General features: G+C 39.0%; 2 protein-coding genes across 2 annotated transcripts; both read left to right on the top strand.

Annotated features, from left to right (window-relative positions):
- The first annotated feature begins 92 nt into the window (after window positions 1–92).
- tlr8a (toll-like receptor 8a) lies at window positions 93–5,438 on the top strand. The gene is made up of 2 exons (XM_075479552.1): window positions 93–173; window positions 1,931–5,438. Exons 1-2 carry the CDS (start codon window positions 171–173, stop codon window positions 5,018–5,020), a joined length of 3,093 nt encoding a protein of 1,030 aa, XP_075335667.1. The 5' UTR covers window positions 93–170; the 3' UTR covers window positions 5,021–5,438.
- A 2,470-nt stretch (window positions 5,439–7,908) lies between these two features.
- tmsb4x (thymosin beta 4 X-linked) lies at window positions 7,909–8,936 on the top strand. The gene is made up of 3 exons (XM_075479555.1): window positions 7,909–7,989; window positions 8,380–8,492; window positions 8,577–8,936. The coding sequence occupies exons 2-3, from the start codon at window positions 8,393–8,395 to the stop codon at window positions 8,603–8,605; spliced, it is 129 nt and encodes a 42-aa protein (XP_075335670.1). The 5' UTR covers window positions 7,909–7,989; window positions 8,380–8,392; the 3' UTR covers window positions 8,606–8,936.
- Window positions 8,937–22,235: the final 13,299 nt, after the last annotated feature.

Below are 22,235 nucleotides of genomic sequence, written 5' to 3'. Positions count from 1 at the left end.
GGGCATAAAGTAGGCTTGCTTTGACTCACGGTGTCCTGGGGATACAACAAAAGTGCATTTTTTTTACGAGAATATATTTTTCCCGATCTGAACTGTTCCAAAGTGCTGAAGTCAACTGGTTTAAAAGTTATTATTCAGAGATTACGAGGGATTAGTACAGCCTATGTACAATGGTGAGTTCACTTATTTTTATTATTTTGTGTGTCAGACTAAAATGATAATCAGGGATTTCATATTGCAGGTTTTTGGTATATATATAACTTTGTTTCTTCTGATTTTGTGCTAAACGTTTATACAACTTAATAAGACACTGTACATATATTTTGACTAAAAAAACTGTTTCTTTTTATGTTATTTGTTGGAAGTTACTTTGGCTTATTGAAAACATATTAAACAGTAAATAAAATATACCAAAACTGAGTAATCAGGTTGTTTTTATTCTGCCAGTTTACTTTCCATTGTCATAGAACAACAACAACAGTTGGATTTCAAGGGATGGCAAAGTATGCAGCCACACATTTTTTTAAACGAATATTATCATGGTTTAGATTAAAAATCGCAGTGCATTTGACATAACTGCGTCAGTTCATGGACTTTCTGGCTTTTCTACCTGTGGGTGTTTTTGCAGTAACTTTTAGCATGAACAGTTTTTGACTGTTACATCATCACATGTTATACAGTCTTGCTCCAAAGGATTAACGCTAACAAAGCTCACAGTTAGACAAAATCAAAGAAGACCAGTTATGCCAGTTGGAGTGTTGTTTTACTCATTTTAGATTACTTGCCATATTGTGCAGCAATGTCTAACAATTGAAAGACGGGTTAAGTATCGAAGTCTACCCTTAGCTGTAAGTAAGGCCAGATGCATTAGATGTGTATTGCGCTTCCAGACCTGCGGCTTTGATCTATCTTCATCATTTGAAGACACATTAATGTTTTTCTTGCCAATAAAGATTAGGTCACAGTCAGTTATTAACAATAAAATCTAAATGTTCTGTTCAAAATCTGTTCAAAATCCTCGGATTTTGGGAGATTGTTCGAAAACAATGCGTAGGTTTTCAGACTTTTTTTTATGTCTTTTAAGTCTGAATATTAATAAAAGCTATATACGCATACACAGGTTTTGGTTGAGTAAAAAGTTGCCTCTTTTTTGCATGACGGTAATACTGAATGAGCCAGCCAGACCTAGGCCCAGGGGTCCGTGGGGTCAGAGCAGCCCAGACCATTTTGGTTCTAACTTAACAATTGAAAAGTTAATCAAAAAACCACAACGCAGTGTTAATAATCACAAAGAGACAAATAATTACTAAATGCATGCAAAGGGCAATAAAGAGTAGCATATTTTATCATTTCAGAGGGATTAAAGGTTCTTAAATAAATGTAAAAGTACCAGAAACGAAAAATCCCCACCAAGACATTCAAAATGACCACAAAGGGATGCAAATTGACCATACTTCAGTTACCTAAATTGCAAAATTATTACAAATGACCTCAACATTAATGATAAATCTGACACGATGATAATCATCGCTGGCATAATGATGAGTATCTGCTGTTGAAAAACTGTGTTTGCTCGATGTGATCATTCCTCTATTCCTTATTTTTCAAATCAGTTGGCTGAGGCCTCATATTAACTTCAGATAAACTTTATATTTACTTTAATACTAAAACTTTCTCTGCAAACAAAGGCAGTAGGTAGTGTTACTTTTGTGCATTATTACATTTTGAAAGGAGACTAAGAGATGAACTCTTAATGTCTATTATGAACCAGAGAAATTGGCTTAGAAAGCAAAACTGAGCTCAAGGTATATGGGTATTAGACTAGCATTAAAACACATTTATAAAAAGTTGTGATTTGGATATAACTCATGCAGAAAACAATTACATGTCCAAGTTACAGAATCTGACTGATTTAATCATTTGCCTACAGAACATCACGTGTTGGATTCACCTCCTGCTTCTCTGTCTGTGCTGCCATCATGAGATCACACCTGCTGCAGGCAAACCTTCCTGGATGTTACCACAGTTCCCCTGTGATGTCACAGCCATCAATGCTTCTGGGGTCCAATTTAATTGTAAAGGACGTCATCTGCATAAAGTACCTTATGGTATAACTAGTAATGCCACTGATCTTGACTTATCAGAAAATTTCATAAAGAACATTACCGTCCAGCCCTTTTCCAAACTGCTGAACCTGACTCAGCTCAATCTCAGCTGGGCAAACAAGAACAACAAAGTGATCATTGCTGCAAATGTTTTTAAAAACCTAACAAAACTGCACAAGCTGAGACTGGCCGGTAATTGTCTGAAAGGAATTCCAGATCATCTTCCCGTCAGTGTGGGAGTCCTTGACCTAAAGAATAACAAGATTATTTTCCTGGATAACAACAGCTTTGCTTACTTAACAAACTTGACAGAACTCTACTTATCAAAAAACTGCTACACGTGGAACCCGTGTGGGGAGCGTGTCAAAATTATGGACAACAGTTTTGCTGCCCTGACCAAACTTCAAGCTCTGGACTTGTCGTTTAACAACTTAAGCAATGTTCCCAAAGGATTACCCAAATCATTAACAATGTTGAATGTTGCCTCTAACAAAATACAGTACATGCATAAAGAGTATTTCCATGGGCTGCATAACTTAAAAGTCCTTAGACTACAAGGGAACTGTCAAAGATGTCAAAATGCTCCATATCCTTGTGTTGCTTGCGTCAACACTTCTCTTGGTATTGACGATGATGCATTTCAGAATCTAACACAGCTTGAGTCACTGAACCTGGGCGGAAACTCACTGCATTACCTGAATCCATCTTGGTTTAAAAGTCTGAACAAGCTTAAAAGGCTGTACCTGTCATTTAACTTCTTACTAAAAGCGATTACTGAGGAGGCCACATTTCTACGATACCTTCCCAGGCTTGAGGAGATACATTTGGCTTTCAACTTTGCTCTAAAGCTTTATCCTACAACAGTAAATCTTTCAAAAGAGTTTTCAAATCTCATATCATTACGAACTTTGAACATAGAGGGTTTGGTCTTCCAGAATATTGGGCCGAACACGCTCGAACCCCTGTATGAGCTCAAAAATCTTTCAGTGTTGAATTTGGGGACTAATTTTATCATTCATACTGATGTCAATGCATTCAGAAAATTCCGCCACTTGAAAATGATATATCTTGAAGAAAACAGGCTGTATCCCATTCCAGGGACAACCCCCCCAGTTCTAAGAAGGGGAATATCAAATAAAATATCTGACCTTTCTATTTCACCGTTCATAAAACCCCATCCAGACGACATTGCTTATGAGAAATCCCGTATCCTTGTAAAGCAGGACTGCTTTGACTCCGGAAGAGTTGTTGTCCTCAGCTCAAATAACCTGTTTTTTATTTCTCCGAAGCAGTTTGAGGGCTATGGCGATATCGCATGTCTCAACCTCTCGGGGAATGGATTTTCAGCAGCACTTAATGGCACAGAGTTCTCCGTGCTGCCTAATCTGACATACCTGGACCTGTCGTTCAACAAGATTGATCTGGCCTATGACAACGCCTTCAAAGAACTGCAGAATTTACAAGTGCTCGACCTCAGTCACAATGCGCACTACTTTAAAGCATATGGGATAACACATAATTTAGATTTCATAAAAAACCTGCCTGTTCTGAGAGTGCTGAATATGAGTTATAACTCCATTTCCACCTTAACAACAAAACAGATGCAGAGCAACTCATTGGCAGAACTTCAGTTCACACACAACGTCCTTGGAACTCTTTGGAAAGAAAGGGATGGCTCATATGAGAGACTTTTCACTAACCTTACTAATTTGACAGTTTTAGATATATCCTACAACTACATTTCAAAGATTCCACAAAGTGTTTTTGCGTATTTGCCCCATAACCTCACCAAACTACGCATCAGTCATAACTCACTGACTGACTTTTCGTGGGAGGCGCTACAGTTTTTCAATCAACTTCAAATTTTAGACCTGAGCTTCAATTCTTTGTCTCACCTGGCAGGTATTAACTCAAACATGACCCACACTTTGGCTTTCCTTGATCTGAGCCATAACAACATTTTTCACTTGGAAAAGGGATTTTTTAAGGGGCCAAAAAGCCTTGGGACTCTCAGCCTGAGCTACAACAAACTGACTACCATCAATCAATCTACCTTCCCGACAGGACCTGAAAATCAAATCAAGACTTTATTCTTAGAGAAAAACCCTTTCCAATGTACTTGCGATTCGTTAGATTTTATTGTATGGATTGAAAAAAGTAATGTAAAGATCCCGAGATTGACAACTAAAGTGACATGTGACACACCAGTAGACAAAAAGGGTAACGCACTGATAAACTTTGACATTAGACAGTGTGTAAACGATGATCAGGCATTCCAGATGTACATTCTCACAACTTTCTTCATTATTGTTTTCATGTTTGTGGCAACAGTTTCTCACTTATTCTACTGGGATGCTTCCTATGTTCTGCACTATATGAAAGCTAAGCTGAAGGGTTACCGATCTCTGCATTCAACAGATAACGTTTATGACGTCTTTGTCACATACGACACCAATGACCCACATGTCTCTGAATGGGTGATGAGGAATCTCCGCATGAAACTGGAAGAGGAAGGAGAGAAGCATCTGCCTTTGTGCCTGGAGGAAAGAGACTGGCCCCCTGGCGTCCCTTTAGTTGACAATCTCACTCACAGCATCCAATATAGTCGCAAAACTATGTTTGTCTTGACAGAGGGCTACGTTAAGACGGGTGTCTTCAAGCTGGCAATGTATCTGGCCCACCAAAGACTGCTGGATGAAAATATGGATGTGATCGTGCTGCTGATGCTGGAGCCCGTCCTGCAGCATTCACACTTCCTGCGCCTGAGGAGGAGGCTGTGTGGGAAAAGTGTTGTTGAGTGGCCGAAAACTGCAGCCGCTGAGCCCTGGTTCTGGCAAAACCTGAGGAATGTCATTAGAGTGGATAATCAAGTGATGTACAACAAGACATATTCAATTTACTTCACCAGCAAGTAAAGCGGGGTGACAACCTGACTTTTATTTGTAATGTTATTTTGTTGAACAAAGTTCTGGGCTTGGTCCTCCACAATTTGACTCTTTAGAAAATACGAAACAATTAATGATTTTGTCAGTTTACTGATACTGAATAATAACTGAAGTCTTTTGAATGTGTGTAGAAATAATACATTATGTAAATAAATCAATTTCAAATGTGTGCTTTTTTTTGCAGATTTTGGCTAAATACGAAGTGTTCATTTAACCAACAAGACGGTCTATGTAACTCTTTTACAAATGTTTTTTGTTGCTTGTCTGGAGTCAGGAAAACTGCTGAGGCAGGCAGACGCATCCTAAATTTACCGCACAAACTATGGAGTTAAATTTGTCTCAATAATATTTGTATATACGCAGAAGGGGATCCACAAATATGTCTTGATTTGCATGTGTGTTTTGATATCTACAAATAAAAAAATCATATTTGTAACTCGTATATTGATTTTTACAAATATAGATGTGCATTTGTAAATAAAATGCCATTTGTAAAACCAAAAAAATCATTTGTGAAATGTGATTCTGCATTTGTGAATCACCAGCACACACATTTTTCGCTTTCCAGTTACGTGTTTTTGAGACGTTCTTCGCATGAAAGTCGCACAAATCCACACGTAAATATTTCTTGACTTGCATTCGTGTTTTGATATCCACAAATAAAAAAAAACATATTTGTAACTTGTAAATTGGTTTTCACAATTGTAGATGTGTATTTGTAAATGAGATGGCATTTGTAAAACTGAAAATTGCCTTTGTGATATCTAATTTTGCATTTGTGCATTAACAGCACACGTAGGTTTCGTTTTCGCATTTGTGAATCAGCACGATCAGTGCACGTATTTTTGAGACAATCTTTGCGGCAGAGGGAGCCACCCAGATTCACAAATAGCCTACCTCTACTTTCTAATCCAGTAGATGGCAGTGTTGTTCTATAAAGCTCATAACGGCTATGCTTCACTTGACTTTCAACGAATTTTTCAATTCATTCAAATTCAACCATGGCCGAACAAAGAGAGCATGATGAGCAGCTACCGCCAACTTCAGTAGGCCCTAAGTACAATTCCCTCGCCCCAAATTATGATAGTTATGATAGTAAAATGTAAATGTAAATAGTTCAGAGACTCTCTATTTTTCATATGTTTTATTTTTTCTGACAGTATTCAGAGTGAGAGCAATATGGTAACACGCAATAGATTAAGAACAACACTAAAAAAATTAAAAAAAATTTATCACAAAGGCAATTTTCAGTTTTACAAATGGTTGTCATTTACAAATACACATCTACAATTGTGAAAACCAATTTACAAGTTACAAATATGTTTTTTTTTATTTGTGGATATCAAAACACGAATGCAAGTCAAGAAATATTTACGTGTGGATTTGTGCGACTTTCATGCGAAGAACGTCTCAAAAACACGTAACTGTAAAGCGAAAAATGTGTGTGCTGGTGATTCACAAATGCAGAATCACATTTCACAAATGATTTTTTTGGTTTTACAAATGGCATTTTGACCAGGCTTAAAACTTTCCTTTTTATAAAGCTTATAGTTAGGTCTGTTGAATCTGATAGTGTATCTGCTAGTGTGTCTTGTTCTGCCTCCACCTCTGGCACCCTCTATACTTTCATTACCCCCTACCCATAGTTAAGCTGCTATAGGCCTAGACTGCTGGGGGGCCTCATCTGTCACACCTTTCCTCACTTTACTCTCTTTATGTATATGTGATATTATTGTGGTCATTAACTCGTGTTTCCCTGTTCCAACAGATATCCTTTGAATGGTGTTACAGTGCCGCCGCCGCTGCGGCCCTCCCCCCCTTTCTGTCTTCTCAAACCCCAGCTGGTCGAGGCGGATGGCCACCCTTCCTGAGTCTGGTTCTGCCAGAGGTTTCTTCCTGTTAAAAGGGAGTCGTTTCTCTCCACAGTCGCCTCAGGCACGCTCAGGCCGGGAGATTGGACCGAAAAACAAAAAGTTTTCAGTGCAATCTGTTGGTTTTCTTAGCTAGGAAATTGTTTTTGAATTGGCTCTATATGAACGAATTGGATTATTTTATGAATTATGATTATTATTAATTAATTGAATTCCAATTGGCTTGAATTGGACTTACTATCTAAGTGCCTTGAGATGACATTTGTTGTATTTGGCGCTATATAAATAAAAATGAATTGAATTGAATTGAATTGAATTTACAAATGCACATCTATATTTGTAAAAATCGATATACGAGTTACAAATATGATTTTTTTATTTGTAGATATCAAAACACACATGCAAATCAAGACATATTTGTGGATCCCCTTCTGCGTATATACAAATATTATTGAGACAAATTTAGTTCCATAACAAACCTTTCATTTTCACGCATTTGACCTCACCTTCGGCATGCTGCTTTTCATGCAGTTGCTGTTCTCAACCGCATGGGGTCGCAGCTGTTAAAGTTTAAACAAAGTGCTGTGTTCACTTACACTACAAACTCATCGTCCCACTTTGAAATTCAATCAGAAATCTCTTTAAATATCTCTTTGTAGACCACATCATGGTCGCTTTTTGGCGTGTCAAAAACATCTATAACCACCTCTGTGGTATGCACAGCCTCCTAATGTCCCGAGACAACGACTCGTGTCAATAATTAATAAGATAGGCTACAGCTGGTTATTTTTTTGTTTATTTTAAATATACACGTATACTTTTCGAGTTTTTTTTTTTTTTTTAATATTATTGTCTGGGCTTGTTCGACGTTTGCCTCTTATCACGCTAAAGAGTGGAAAGGGGGGGTGCAATGCATTTTGTGTAAAAAAAAAAAAGTACAAAAGACGTGACGTCATGGACTCATTAACATACTGAGGGGTATTTAAAGGATGATTGACGCACCAAACGTCACTCTGCTCCTGCTTGAACGAGTTGAATAGTTGTGTGATTTTTCTGAGTCGAAAACTGGTAAGTGGCAGTTTTATTTTACTATTAGACATCACGGTTCCGTCTTTTCGTTTCATTATTTTGTTTTTTGCGGTGTCTTTGTTAAACATCAAACTACTATAGTGTTTTTAAAAAGTCGGTTGTTTTTTTTTAACTGTCTCTGTCCTTTTCACCGCAACAAATGTGTAACTGGATGAATAGACTCGATATTTGAGTTGTGCTCTTCGAGTCAAGACCTGTAGAATGCATAAAAGGGCGGCCCCCAGGCTGCACAGTTGTAACAAGCCAGAATTGTTTATATTTGCGTGGCTGAACCGTTTAAGCTTTTGGGTGCCGCTAACTAATGCTAATGTGTGCTACTTGACTTCATTTGAGGCGAAATTAATATTGGTAAGTTTCTTGTCTGTTTAGAACATCTGCAAGCATGTCTGACAAACCCGACATCACCGAGGTCACTACCTTTGACAAAACAAAGCTGAAGAAGACTGACACCGAAGTGAAGAACATACTGCCAACTAAAGAAGGTATGTATTGCTCAAAGTTGCTTTCAATGCACATTTTGTCACTGTGGTCCACCTTTGGCTTTGACTCTTCCTATTCCTTTACAGTCATTGAACAGGAGAAGGCAGCGTCGTAAGGACCGGTCGTCCCATGCTGAACATTCCACAAGCTTTGCCTATTTCTACCTTTTCCAACATGCACCTAAGTTCCAGTTCATGCATTCAACAGTACTTGCACATCTATCACCATTCAACTTGACCTGATGGCTCTCTGTACAGGATAGTGGGGCTTCATGTCAGGATGGGATCTCGGTCACTTTTTGCTAGGTTTGCGTTCCCAGTGTGTCGCTGGCGTGCTGTGACACAAACTAGCACTGAATGAGTTTTGAAGCCCTGCTCTGGCCACAAGTTGTCTTTGTAAATTTGGAATGCACAAGTTTGAATATGCACAATAAACTGCAGAATGAATGCCTGCCTTGCACTGCGTCTCTTTCATCCCTTATGAAATGGTTCCGTTTTTAAATTGAGCTAATCCCAAACTTTGTCTCTTGGAACTTTAACTCTTCAGGACTTAAATATGTATAAAACTTCCTTGCATTGCACAGATGCAATGTTCAGAAATCACTAACACTATCTAAACTATAATTTGTCAGACTAGATTAAATTATGGCCATAAACTGCCCTGTGATGGTGCAAAGTTGTGACTTGACTGTTGCAAGCTGCCATGTGCTCACTAAAGGGCACAATAGGGCCTCAAACTAGACTAAGCTGAGGTAAATTGAGACTGGTCAATACAGTGGAGCATTCCTTTGCACAGAGACAGCTGTATATTTGACTACATGAGATTATATAACAGCTGTGCTGAGACAAGTCTCTGCTCAGGGATTGGCACAAGTTCACATTCATCCCTTTTCCCATGAGGCTGCATTTATTGTAGCCTTGTAGTCATTTTTAGTTTGGGAAAATTACATGTTTATATTTTGTTTCATGGGAAACCGAGCAAGATAATCTAGAGCGCACACATCGGTGACGTGAACCCCACATCACTCTAAATTGGCTACCATTCGTGTGGCTAGTCTGGTTGGACGACGACTTCTCAGTGTCCTGAGAAAGCACACGCTGCTTTTGGGAAGATGTCAGCCAGTAATGCGTGTTGCTAGGCTATTCTATCCTATTGCACTCACAGCACACATTGCTCAAAGTATCTCCAAGATAGACTTGAGAACGGCAAGGGTTTGGCAAGGACACAGAAGATTTGTTGGATTTGGACTACAGTATTTATTATTTTTAATAACACAAAGTTACCCCACTTTATCTAAATGCAGCTTGTTTGAGTTTGCATTCCATGATGGTGTCAGAGACCTGATAATGTCAATGAAAAGGAATGCAAATGACACCACATAGACAACACTATGCACCGATTGTGGTGAGCTTGGCGTAAGATGCTGTGAGGCCATCTGTCACTGTTGTGACGGGCTGTGACTCGGGCTGACTGCAGCCCACTACGAAGAACACAGATGCCTCTGAGGCTGCATACGGTACGTAATGTGCTTTGAGCATGAGACCACACTGGCACTGCTGCTGCCCTCTGGGGTGGGTTTATACTGTACATCAACAGCTGCATTGTTGGGTTAGCTTGACTCAGTGACAAGAGATAACTTATGAAATGACAAGCAGGATGGCACAGCTGATATCTGATTTAAGCCAAAAAAGCATTTCCTTAACTTACTTTCATTTAAATGTCATGATTATAATGTAATTTAAAGAAAACCAAACAGAGCCAGAAGGAGTTCAGCAAGTTTTTATCATGAGCTCTGTGGCGTGTGGTCATACGGTGTATTGATGTGCCTTTTGAGCCCATGTGATCTGACAAGCTTGTCTTTTTTAACATGAAATGCTAGAGGTGCAAACCACGGCCTACAGCTTATTATTTATAAATGCAAGAGGAAGTGACGTGACCTCCTAGCTGTTAGCAGCAACATGGGAAAACTTATTGCTCGAGTTTTTGCTGTTTTCTCATGTGCAACCTAAAACCTGAAAACCTTGTCCATCTTGCTTGTTCTCTGTTTCCATGGTAACAAACAAGAGTTTCCCCCATTTTCACATGATCGGAGACTGTTACTCAAAGCTCTAATTCTCTGACTGTAATCGGTTAATCAATGCAATAGTGATTCAAGAAATAAGCTGTAGCTCTTTGCATCGTGCTCGGCTCCCTGTGCGTTCAGTGTTTTCACAATGCTCGAATATGTTACATCATACATCAGCAGTGCATGCTATCACTGACAAAAGAGTAAGCTGGTGCGGAAACAAATGTTTGGGAATAAAGGCAAACGTTCTAGTTTTTCACAAATCCTGTCGTGAGAACCTGCAAAGTGACACGAAACAAAAGAAAGTCGACGCCCCAGTGAAGTAGTTTCCACTCATATAGCTCACAATGATAGAGGATATCAACTAACAGCTCGACACTTGCCCTCTGGGAAAATGATTTCAACTGTCCTCCTGCCACAACATACTTTTCATGTTTAGACACAGTGTTTTTCAGGGGTTTTGGCAACCCATAGACAATAAAGTGGGCCTTCATAGAAGCTTTGCTTTGGTGCGATGGTGAATCACTTGCAGCTGTTGCATGCTCATGGCAGCCAGCGATCACCTTATTGTTGTGTAACCCACCAGATAAAATGACATATGAAATCTCAATAATGATAGTCGTAATAGTTATAAAGACTAGGGATAGTTTGCTGTACTGGAAAATGTTTGTCTTTACCCGTTATTGCATGTATGGACTATTTTAACAGAACTTTCTTGATAGAGTGGAACGATTATACATTATGGAGTGTTAGAACAGCAAACATTATTGTTGGGTTTTCTTTGAAACGACTCCAGTGGATTCATAGGGTTACATATATTTAAGAAACAAAAATCCTCCTGTGTGCAAATAATTTGTGCAAGACGCATTCATTCAGTTTTCACCAGCAACTAAAAAAATCGGGAGCTGGGACAAAAGGTTTCATTATTCTGTCTGCTTGTGTTCTTGAGTGCACACAATTCGTCTCTTGTCTTCTTTTTCGTAGACGTGGTGGGAAAAAAAGCAGCTCTGCCACTGTGTGAAAGGTAGACAAAAGCTGAGGGTGTGATCTGGCCGAGCAACTGACAACAAAGAACGCCCCACAAACACGCGATATGCTACATTTAAGATTTGTAACCAAGAGGGGATATCCACCACTGAATCTGCCAAACCAAGTACGTAGAAGACTTGTGGAAAACATCTGTATATTTGTGCTGATATGGAAAGAAGTCTTTAGAACAACATCAGTGTCATTCAAAATGTAAAGCAGTTATTTAAAAAAAACAATAAAAGACAGACCTGCTTGACCTGTTCTTATTCTCTGAAGGCATTTAATTTCTAGTTTGAGTTTTGAACAACAAAGTCTAATGCAGCAGAGAACTTATCTTACGGTTATGAGTTTAGTCTCGCAGAAAAAACAAGGCCTGCCACTCCGAATACATATGGCTCATTTTGAAGGAACTCTCTGGCTAAATACAAAGACAAGCACAACTAAAAACCACAAGAGTAAAATGGCAAGGCCATCTCGTACATGCAACCTTCTACGTATCACTCCACAGATTTTCATATAGATTCAGGTCTGGAGTCAGGCAATGTCATTGCTGAATATCATTTTTGTGCCATTCCTTTGTTGATATGAGTGTATGTTTGGGGTTATTTCATTACTAAAAGGCACAATTCCTCTTTATCCTCAGCTTCCTACCAGGACTGTTTTGTGCAAGTAGGTATTTCCAGCTATTCACAACCCCTTTATCTTAACTAAGGCCCCAGTTCCAGCTTAAGGGAAGCAGACTCGAAGCTCTATACCTCACAATGGTTAGGAACTATGTTGCTTTTGTGCCAAACTTGCGTTTTGGAATCATCACCAAAAAAATTCAAGCTTCGTCTCGTGTTAAAACACTACAACATGGGTTTGGGAGAGTGACTGCATCTTTTAGTGACATTTAGCTGGTCCTGAATTATTTATATATACTTAAACACCATTCTTGTTTAACAAATCGTGTAAACAAGAATGCTGCATTAATATGTTTTTCTTTATTTCAAGTACATCAAAAACTACATTTTAATGCAATTTCTGTTTATTTTTGTCTGTTTCATTTCGGAAGTGCACAAACATTTAAAAAACTAATATGACTCAACACTAATTTTGACACTGCCAACAACAAAATCACTGTTAGTGGCCATGTTATGACATATTAGACATTGGGCTGACCAGTGTTTCTGAAATACATTCATTTAGATCTAATTTTCAGTTAGTTCTGAGTCTGATGCTGTTTCCCGATGCTCTGCCAGGTTAACTGTCATTTTACCAAGGATGTGGGAGGCAGATGGTTCAGTGGTTACCTCTGCTGATGCTGTGGGGTCAAATGTGGAGCCCTCAGTGTCAGGATCAGGGATATGTGTAACAACCAGCACAAGTATCCACATTTCTCTTCATCTTGAGTTATCAGTGTCTCTGAGAATAGCCAACGACCTGCAGTTCCAAAAGTTCACACATCAGAGTCGAAGTATCTCTGAGTTAGAGCCCCTCCTCAGCCTTTGGTTGGCCTTTGGAAGCACATTTTTCTTCTTGATTCTTGATATTCTTCTATGGAGAAGCACACATTGACCGATGCACTCAAAACCCACGCAAACAAAGGATACAAAAGGCCATTGTCAACACGAAGTGAATAACCACTACTTTCCAGAAAGACCTGCTGCTCCTTTAATGTTGTTACCTGGCCAGTTCTCTCCTTGTCTTCTTATTAGTTTTAGAAGGACGTCACGAACCTGCGAGGATTTTATTTACGCCAAACTTTCTCCATTTGTGAATATATCTATTCTCGCTGTACTGGATGGTATATCTAAAGTCCTTCATGTTCTTTTGTAACTCTATCCTGATCAATGCATATCAACAAATAGATCCCATTCATGAGCTTTCACTGAGCTCTACGGCATTTAATCAGAGGCAATAAGTTGTCATGATAATTTCACAGGAATATCTGAAATGTTCTTGCTGTCATACTTACTTGTATTTTTGGCAACTAAATGTACTGTACTAATGTACTGTATGTGAATGGTTTATTCTGAATACAGCTACATGTCGACACTAATGCTAGATGTTTGACAGATTTTAATCATTGTTTTCCCCTTCCAAATAGTTTCTGACTTCTTTCCACCTTTTTCAAGATTTCATCATTTCACAGTCAAGTGTAGCTTGACAGGAACTTTAACCACACAGCCGATTGAAGTCTCGAGTGTTTTGGTCTCAGCATCAACCAAAAACTGGGATTTCAGAAGGTGAATGAGTTATTATAAAATGTCTTATTGTATGACATAGTTCAAAGTTACTTCAATGTGTGTATGTAAGCTAAACAGCAGCGGAGAAAAAAAACATTAAAATTTGTGAAGCAGACGGACTGCATTGAAAAGGAGGAACAGGAAGTCGAAACTGACAAACTTTTCAGCAGTCAATATCTGCTGTAGTCTATCAGGAGTTATGAGTCTAAATTATCTTTCATCAGCTTTAATGTTGTTTGAAAGATTTCCAAGCAGTCCAAGGAAGACGATTCTGAAATATCACATACATTAAATATTCCATCTATCATTTTACAACAACAGACCAAGAAACATGAATGTCTGAATTACATGAGGCTATATCAAAAGAAACTTAGACAGCTTATTTCTTCTGAGACCAGCTAGCTGCAATCTGTTTAGCTGCCTGAGAGATGTGGTGGGATTCAAATGTGACATGTGCATGCAGCCTTATACCTGCAAGACAGTCACCCTAGTGTGCACAGTAGCACACCAGCTGTGAGTCTAGCAGCACAAATACCCCCCCCCCCCCCCCCCCCCGATAGCTTCAGTCTCATTGTGTGTTAGAACAGACTGACTTCGTAACTTTTGTATCGAAGCCAGTTTTATACATCACATATGCAGAACGTTGAAAAGAAGGCGAGGATGTGAGCTAGCAAGATAACAGTGATTGCGCTGAGGTTGGCATCATGTGCGACATCTGAGAACAGGAAGCGAGAGGAGTGAGCGTGAAGTGAGATGTTAGTCGTGTGCTCTTAAAGGTGGAGACAGAATTTTTGTGGCAGTAATCATGAGATGTGCCTTTTTGATAAAGAGCAGAAATGGGGAGAGAATGAGGGTGGAGTGCAGATGTCTCTTCCATGGTATTTTTACACCTACATGCTGTGTGCCACATCAGTTCATGTTGGTCATGCTTTGTCACAGTTGCAAATTTAGACTTTAGAATGTTTCTGGTCATAGTTCAGACCACAAGGGAGTTTGCAACAGTGATCAGAACACTATAAGTTAAGTCAGACATCTTGCTTTGTGAAGAAAGAACCAGGGTCCGTGATGGACTCAAAGACCCAAAGCCTTAGAAAGGATGTTGCTATACAATTAAGACCTTTCGGCAATTTACGGTGACGCCGAATGTTTCAGCAACTTGCTTGTGAGCTTGTGTGAGCCCAGAAGTTTCAAATCTGAGCAACAGGATGTGGTTTAAGAGCTGCAGTGCCGTACAAGACTCCACAGCTGAATTCTATGCACAGACTTGCAGCAGAAAAATATGGCAACGTTGAAAGAAAACTTATCTTATCTTAACTTAACTTATCTAAATCTTATTTTTAAACAGGTTGGTCAATGATTTGAAAATATCACAGCCTCAAACACTGCTTGTAACTAAGTTTGACATGTTCGACAAGTGTTTAAGGCATTAGTGTTGAGCACTAATGTCGTATGTTGCCTGTCAAATCATAAAATATCACAGATGTTAGTGGCAAAAAAAAAACTTGTACAACTTAGTGATCCTGCATATATGAGTAATATGTGAAATTTGATGTAGCAGTCTGCTAGTACCATGTCAAAGCTAATGATCCCGACAAACTTTATCATGACTTTGCATCGATATCTCATGTATTGTATTGGCATACATGCATAATGTCAGCGTCCTGGTCAAGCAAAAGGCCAACTGAAAGCTGAAAACTCTGACAGAGACGCATAAGGCCTGCAGGGGGATTCAGACAGCTTGATCAAAACTGTCTGAGGAATGTGCTTAGCTCTCAGGGCTCTTATAATCCTCATCATATACATCATGTCTCAACTGGATGCACAGTATATTGTGGCAAAATGCAGGGATTTATATGTTGATCCATCATAAAAGCTTGCAGCTATGCTTAAATTTGTACACACAAACTCTCAATAAACCGATGTGTACTCTGCACACATGTTTGCAGCGGTTTAAAAAGCTTGTCGTGAAACAATGGGACTAAATCTCGGGCATTCTGATTTGGCCTCGTTAAACCTCCCCTTCATGAATGTGGATCAAACTGGAAGTTCTGTGTGTGTGTGTGTGTGTGTGTGTGTGTGTGTGTTTTTTTATGTGTGTGTACAGCTCAAAATGGGTCAGTGTAGGCCGTCAAGACAGAGCATGGTTGAAGTTTCTCAAGTGTAACTTCCGACTTCTGCTTTTTGTGACATTTACTCTCTTCCCTTTGTTGTGGGCTGTTTCCACTTCATGCAGAGTATCGCTGCACAGTGTTTTCACATACAGGCCTCACTGCTGTCTGGCTCAGACATGTACCAAACATAACAAATCATCCAAATGTGTGTATAAACAACTGCAATTACGGCAGTTTAAAATGCCATGTCTGGATATTTATTATCCCTGTCTTAAGTGTATCCCTGCAGCTATGGCTACAGCAACAGAGCTCAATCTAACTAGAAACAGGAAATGAAATCTGGTTGTTTTCATTTTCATCGACTTCTGCTCGTAACAGCACAAGTCTTTAATAACAGCACGAACATCTCTAAAGCAGGAACCTTTAATTCCCACAATTGAGCAGGGATCCATAAATGTCTTGTGCTCAGACATGGTGGAAGGCAAAGGTAATGCTGCGGCATGTCTTATCCTGTTAGGCACGCTTTCTACATGATCACTGCACTAATGCGAGGTGGAGCCTCTTTAGGGGGACACAGTTGAGTAATTACACACAAACCTTACCAGTAAAGCAGGACTGAAGGACAGCTTTAGACTACCACTTTCAAAGTTTAATTTCAAACTGAATCGCCTCCAACGTGACCTTAAAAGAGGCTTGAGTGCTTTAAACTTTAGCTTCAATAAAAGAATACATAAAAAAAAGATGTTTTTTTTTAAATATCATGGAAAATAATCATTTTTACACTACGGATGCATGAAATTGCAAGTTATGTACATCAAGAAAAAACAGAGCAAGGGTGACTAGGTTTCATTCTGAAACTAATGTTGGCAAAAATGACGCCTTTATCTCCAAAATGTTGGTGTTGCACCAACCCCAGCAAACATTCGGGGAACAACAGTGAAAGCATTTAGGACTTCAGGAAGACGGATTTTAAACTGGTTTGAATATAGTCACATGGCAGGAAATACAAGGGGGAAGTTCTATATTAACTAAAAAGAGTTGAAGAATCAGGAGAAATGCTAAATAAAGGAGCTGCTCGTTGGCACCGGCCAGTGGAAAATCCCTCATAAGAAGACATAGCAATACATTTCTAAGCTTATTTAAAAGTCAGCATTACCGAAACATACAGAAGCAGACCAGTGACATCCTCTAATACAGGAAGTATGTGGCCCAGCTATGACAAAGCAACGGATTTAGTTTAGTGAAGCACATCTGTGAGGCCCCTGCATCAGACTGGTGGCAAACTAATATTCTTCTGTAAGGTCTCAGACCAGGCAAGCTCATAAATAAATATAAATATCAAGAGGCCTGGTGCTTTCTCTTAAAGCCACCCTAACAGCATTGGCACAACTGTCTCTGCATCATCAATGAGAGGGGAACGTTTGGGTCCAGCTAAAACACTGCATCTAGCTCATCACCCTAATTAAGCTGAGGTGCATAAGTGTATGTGTGAATGCTACTCTCGGGTGGCTCGAGTCCCCAGAGGTCTACCTGTCTAATTGCACTTGGTTCAACCTGACTTTGCAGTAGCCTGCCATTGGGTTCAGTAGGCTGAAGGCATTCAAGGACAAGTATGTACAACACGACTCTTCTGTGTATGAACGATACAATGCATCTGTTGGGCCCTGAAGTGGACAGAATCGCATAATTACAACTATGAAATCACAATGAATTAATCATTTTGATCACTTCTGTTATTGCTGAGGGAGGTGACAGTTTCCCTCTTCGAACCATCGCAGAACTTCAAGTGTAATGCAGTTTCAGGAAGGCCCCGTTTTTATGTAACAGTTTTCTTGAACTACCTACTTAAGCCGATCTAATGTGAAGCTCAGCGATTAAAGCTGAACACGGCTTTTTCAAATGTGACTGTTGCGCTTGTAGTGCTTGGAACATTACATCGAGCTGTACACTACACTATCTTCGAAGAGCATTAGCCCATTTTCATAGCAGTTAGTATCGTCTGCAGTGCATTCCTTGCTCAAGACATGCCTCTGTTGGGGCAGGATGTGGTTCTGTACACACATTGCTTTCAAAATAACTCTTCAACAGCCTTGTCTCTCCTTTTATAGTAAAGGTATTGCTTATTGCACCCACAGTGAATAACTCTGAGTAGATGAGTATAAATGCCCACACCTTACAGTAAGGAACTGGGTGGGGATTAAACAGCACACATGGTTGATATCAACTATCTGCTGTTTTTGGCATGATTGAGCTATAGGAAGTGGTCCTGCACAAATTTCAGCTTTAGTATACTGCCTGTTTTAATAAACAAAAGAGCCGTATATTAGTTTTTAAGTCTTTTTAGTCCTCAAGTCTTGATCTGTCTTGATCTGTCTTGATCTAACAGGATTAAGTTAAAGGAGGCAGCAAAGAAAACTCATGACCAATCAAGAGACACTTGTTTTTTTTGTTTTTTTTTTACGTTTAGTTACCACAGTCTGTACTCTCATTCAGGATATGATGAAGCTTGCTTCAGTCAACTCAAATGACTTGTAGACAGAGACCTCTGGTGACGGACACAAATAACAACATGGCAAAACACAATAAACCGGGCCTCCTGGTTAACGTTTATCTGGATGTGTTAATAATACGGGTGAAATTCCAAATCGATTGCTTTTTGGTTTCAGGCAAAGCAAATGTCAACACATATTTTTATCATAGGTAATGAACTCTCTCTCCGACCTCTGGAAGAGGAAAGAAAAAAAATAAGATTCTCATCTCTGTCGTACTTGAGCAAGAATTCACTGATAAATCTATTCCAATATGTTAATGTAAGAAAGACACAATCACATCAATATAAAAAAAAAAAGCTTTTTTTTTTTCAGGCCTTTGTAAACTCCCCAAGCTGCTAATCCTAATCCTAGGGTAATGGCTTCTAGAGTACTGTTAAATAGTCAAAAAATCAACCATCTCCATATATTCGTGTGCATCCACCATCTCAAATAAATTAAGAAGATAAAGTAACTACATGAACTTTGATTGCCTGTATGAAAATAAGAGAGTGTTCCTTTACATGTTGCATCTGTAAGGAACTAAAGGACACTGTTATCTCCTTGGCTGCTGTACAAAATTGTCAATATAGCTAATGCAAAATAGCAAAATAAAGGCAGCATTAAAGCACCTATCCTGAATGTTTAGAGCTCTCAACATGACTGCCACACAAAAAGACTTCCCCACAGTACCCTTGGTCCAAAAGCAAAGTTTTTCTCCAGGACAGTTGAGGGCGCTGTTGATGTGGCAATAATGCCTTGTCAGATTCACCCACCATCGACCTGAGTGTCGCACACACAGTCAGCACCAAGGAAACAGTTCTAATGTATAGTATGCAGGACCTGCATGCCTTGGATGCCAGCCATACAGAGTCAGATTGCAAACTAGAAATGGCAGGCTGTGTGTGTGCATGTGTTTATGTGTTATCTTGTGGCAAAGTAGCTTTTCCAAGAGCTGTCAGATGTGGCAAAGCGACCATGTATCCAATAAAACAAGGACTAATCATTAAAAAAGTGCCCTCTGACGGTGGAGAACTATCACTGTACACAATGTAAATCACTGTGCTGTCTGTAATCTACTACAACAAGATTGCAAATACAAACTACAGACAGATAAAAACACCCTCCTCTAGTGTCTTTAGCAGTGTTGCCATAGTTACTTTGAAACAGTAATCCGACTACTGACTACTGATTACTTCTTTAAAAAGTAACTTAGTTAAGTTACTGACTACTTGCTTTCAAAAGTAACTAAGTTAGATTACTTTTAGTTACTTTCAGCCGAGGCTGATCCCCCGCCCCTATAACATGAAAATGACTACCAGTTCTGCCAATACTCACTTTATTGACATGTATTTTAACCGGAACATCAAAAATGACACTGGCATTTGCAAACGTTTTCTTGAAATAGGCTTACATGTTTTTTAAATTAAAAAAAATAAGACAGTCTTTCTTGACTTTACTTAAAATATAAAAAAACCTCTTACGTAAAAAAGTAATACATATTGAACATCCCTTGAACCTGTAGTTGTCTAACATTAGAGCAGCAAGAAGTGGTTTTATGAAACAAAAACAGTATAAAAAAATCAAAATACTCTTTCTTCACTTCATTTAACTGAAATACTTATTACAAATTAAATGCTTTTTTGACTTCATTAAATCTAACTTAAATACTTCTTATAAAAAATAAAGTAGCGTTTCTTGACTCAATTTAACATAAACACTTCTTTTAAAAAAAAAAATACAATAGACATTCTTGACTCCATGCATTTAACTCTGATTGCATCTATCTATGAATTACGGTAACACTTAAGTTATATTGAACATGTAGTTGTCCCGCATTAGAGCAGCAAGGAGTGGTTTTACAAAACAAATCAGAACAAAACCCGTATCTGTATTTATGACTTGGCTTTTAGTTGCATTTATGCGAGAAACTGTGGAGTAACCAGTGATTCAGTGACCATCAGTCATTCACTCGCAGCGATGCAGACAAACGGACGGTCATAACACGTAACCTGCTGATAATTATTGGCCCAAGCCAGTATGACAGTCAAGTTTTTGACCGAAAAATGTCACGTTTATCCACTCGTTGACCAATAAAAGTTTAAACAAACCTGATTGATCGTCAGACCCGTCGCTTTGCAGAAATGTTTGTATGCTAGTCGCCTACAACTGCAGCTGTTACTGGATTACCCAAAGCTACACCTGACGAAGTATACATAGATAAACACCCGTACACTCATTCAGATATCATAGAGGATGTAATACAGTACAAAGACGTTAACAAGTCATCTTTGAGTCATCAATTGCGACCAGGTAAGATAAACAGCTAGCTAGCCCTCTCCATAGCACTGCCTGAAACGTATATGTTATAAAGTTAGCACGAATAGCTAAACCTATCAACTATCGTCTGTGACAGGCACTGATGAAAACTGTGGTTTAGATTGGTGTATTTATTTAAAATGATTAGGGAAAGTGAGTAAAATGTAACAAATGATATCGCTGGTGTTTAACATTTTAGTGGGACAGATCAGTTTTACTGGGTAGGTAGATGTAAAATAACGAGTGACTTCAGGCGACCCCGCTCCCGTCGCGGACACTGATATAACTCATAAGAAAACGAAATTATCCCAAATTATTTCAATACAAATGTATGGTTGTAATAATCGTGAATATATGTTGACAAAAGCCAAATATATGTTCCCCTGAAATGCAGAAATAGTAACGCACGATGTTTTAGATAAGTAACTTCAATCTGACTACTAGTTTTGAAATAGTAGTTGCGTTAGACTACTCGTTACTGTAAAAAGTAGTCCGACTACAGTAACGCGTTACTAATTAACGCGTTACCGGCATCACTGGTCTTTAGTGTTACTAATAGCGGTCCTACTTTATCACAAGTCAAAAGCTCAGCTGTGACAAGGTCCTTTAGGGTTGTTGACTATTTTAAGATTGTTATTTCAAAACTTGAAAATGATTGTCACATTCATCATTATTACCACTTAAAACAATCAAGATAAGATGCTCACCACACAGGCTCTGTAAAAACCCTTTGATTCAAGTGTATTAAATCAAGATAACACAAAGGCAACTTGACAAAACTGCTTTTCCAAGAACAGAAAGACTAGAGATAGTCAATTGTCAGCCACCCAATGATGGATATGACCTATTTCTGCTTAGCACCATCGTCTATTCCAAACCACTACAAGCTCAAATGTGTATTGTTTTTGCAACAGATGGGTGGAACAATGGGAGCATCCATGCCAAAAATGTTATTATATTAAACTAAACGAGATATAACCACCATTTAGCTAGCTGAAGCATTTCTCCTTCCAGACAGGAGAATGAACTGAATGTCTGGCAGAATAATCACTCCCGTATACTAGAGTGTTTAACCACAGTCTTCCTTTTCATCCGAAAGTTATTTCCATTGCAATTTTCTGATCGTTATGTTAAGTCTCTTTTCCCGGAGTTGCGCTGAACAGATGCCACATTTCACAGCGAAAAGTTAACGCTCGAGACAATACATGAAAGAAACATTTCGACAACAAATGCATACTGAATCCTGCAGCTTCCCGAAGTAACATGACCTGCTCATTTGTGAGGGGACGAATAAGCAGGACCAGATGTCAGGGCTGACTCTGAAAGTGTGCAAACTCATTAAACGCATTTTATGGCTGAGCGTAGAATAAACATGTGTGAGAAAGCAAGGCTTTATGTGCTACCTGTAAGCAAGACATCAAAGAGTGCTGCAGCTTCTAATGGCAGGCCTAAACATGGCTGAGTA

The sequence above is a fragment of the Odontesthes bonariensis genome, chromosome 12, assembly GCF_027942865.1.
Source record: "Odontesthes bonariensis isolate fOdoBon6 chromosome 12, fOdoBon6.hap1, whole genome shotgun sequence".
NCBI lineage: Eukaryota > Metazoa > Chordata > Actinopteri > Atheriniformes > Atherinopsidae > Odontesthes > Odontesthes bonariensis.
This window is presented reverse-complemented; position numbering and strand designations above follow the sequence as displayed.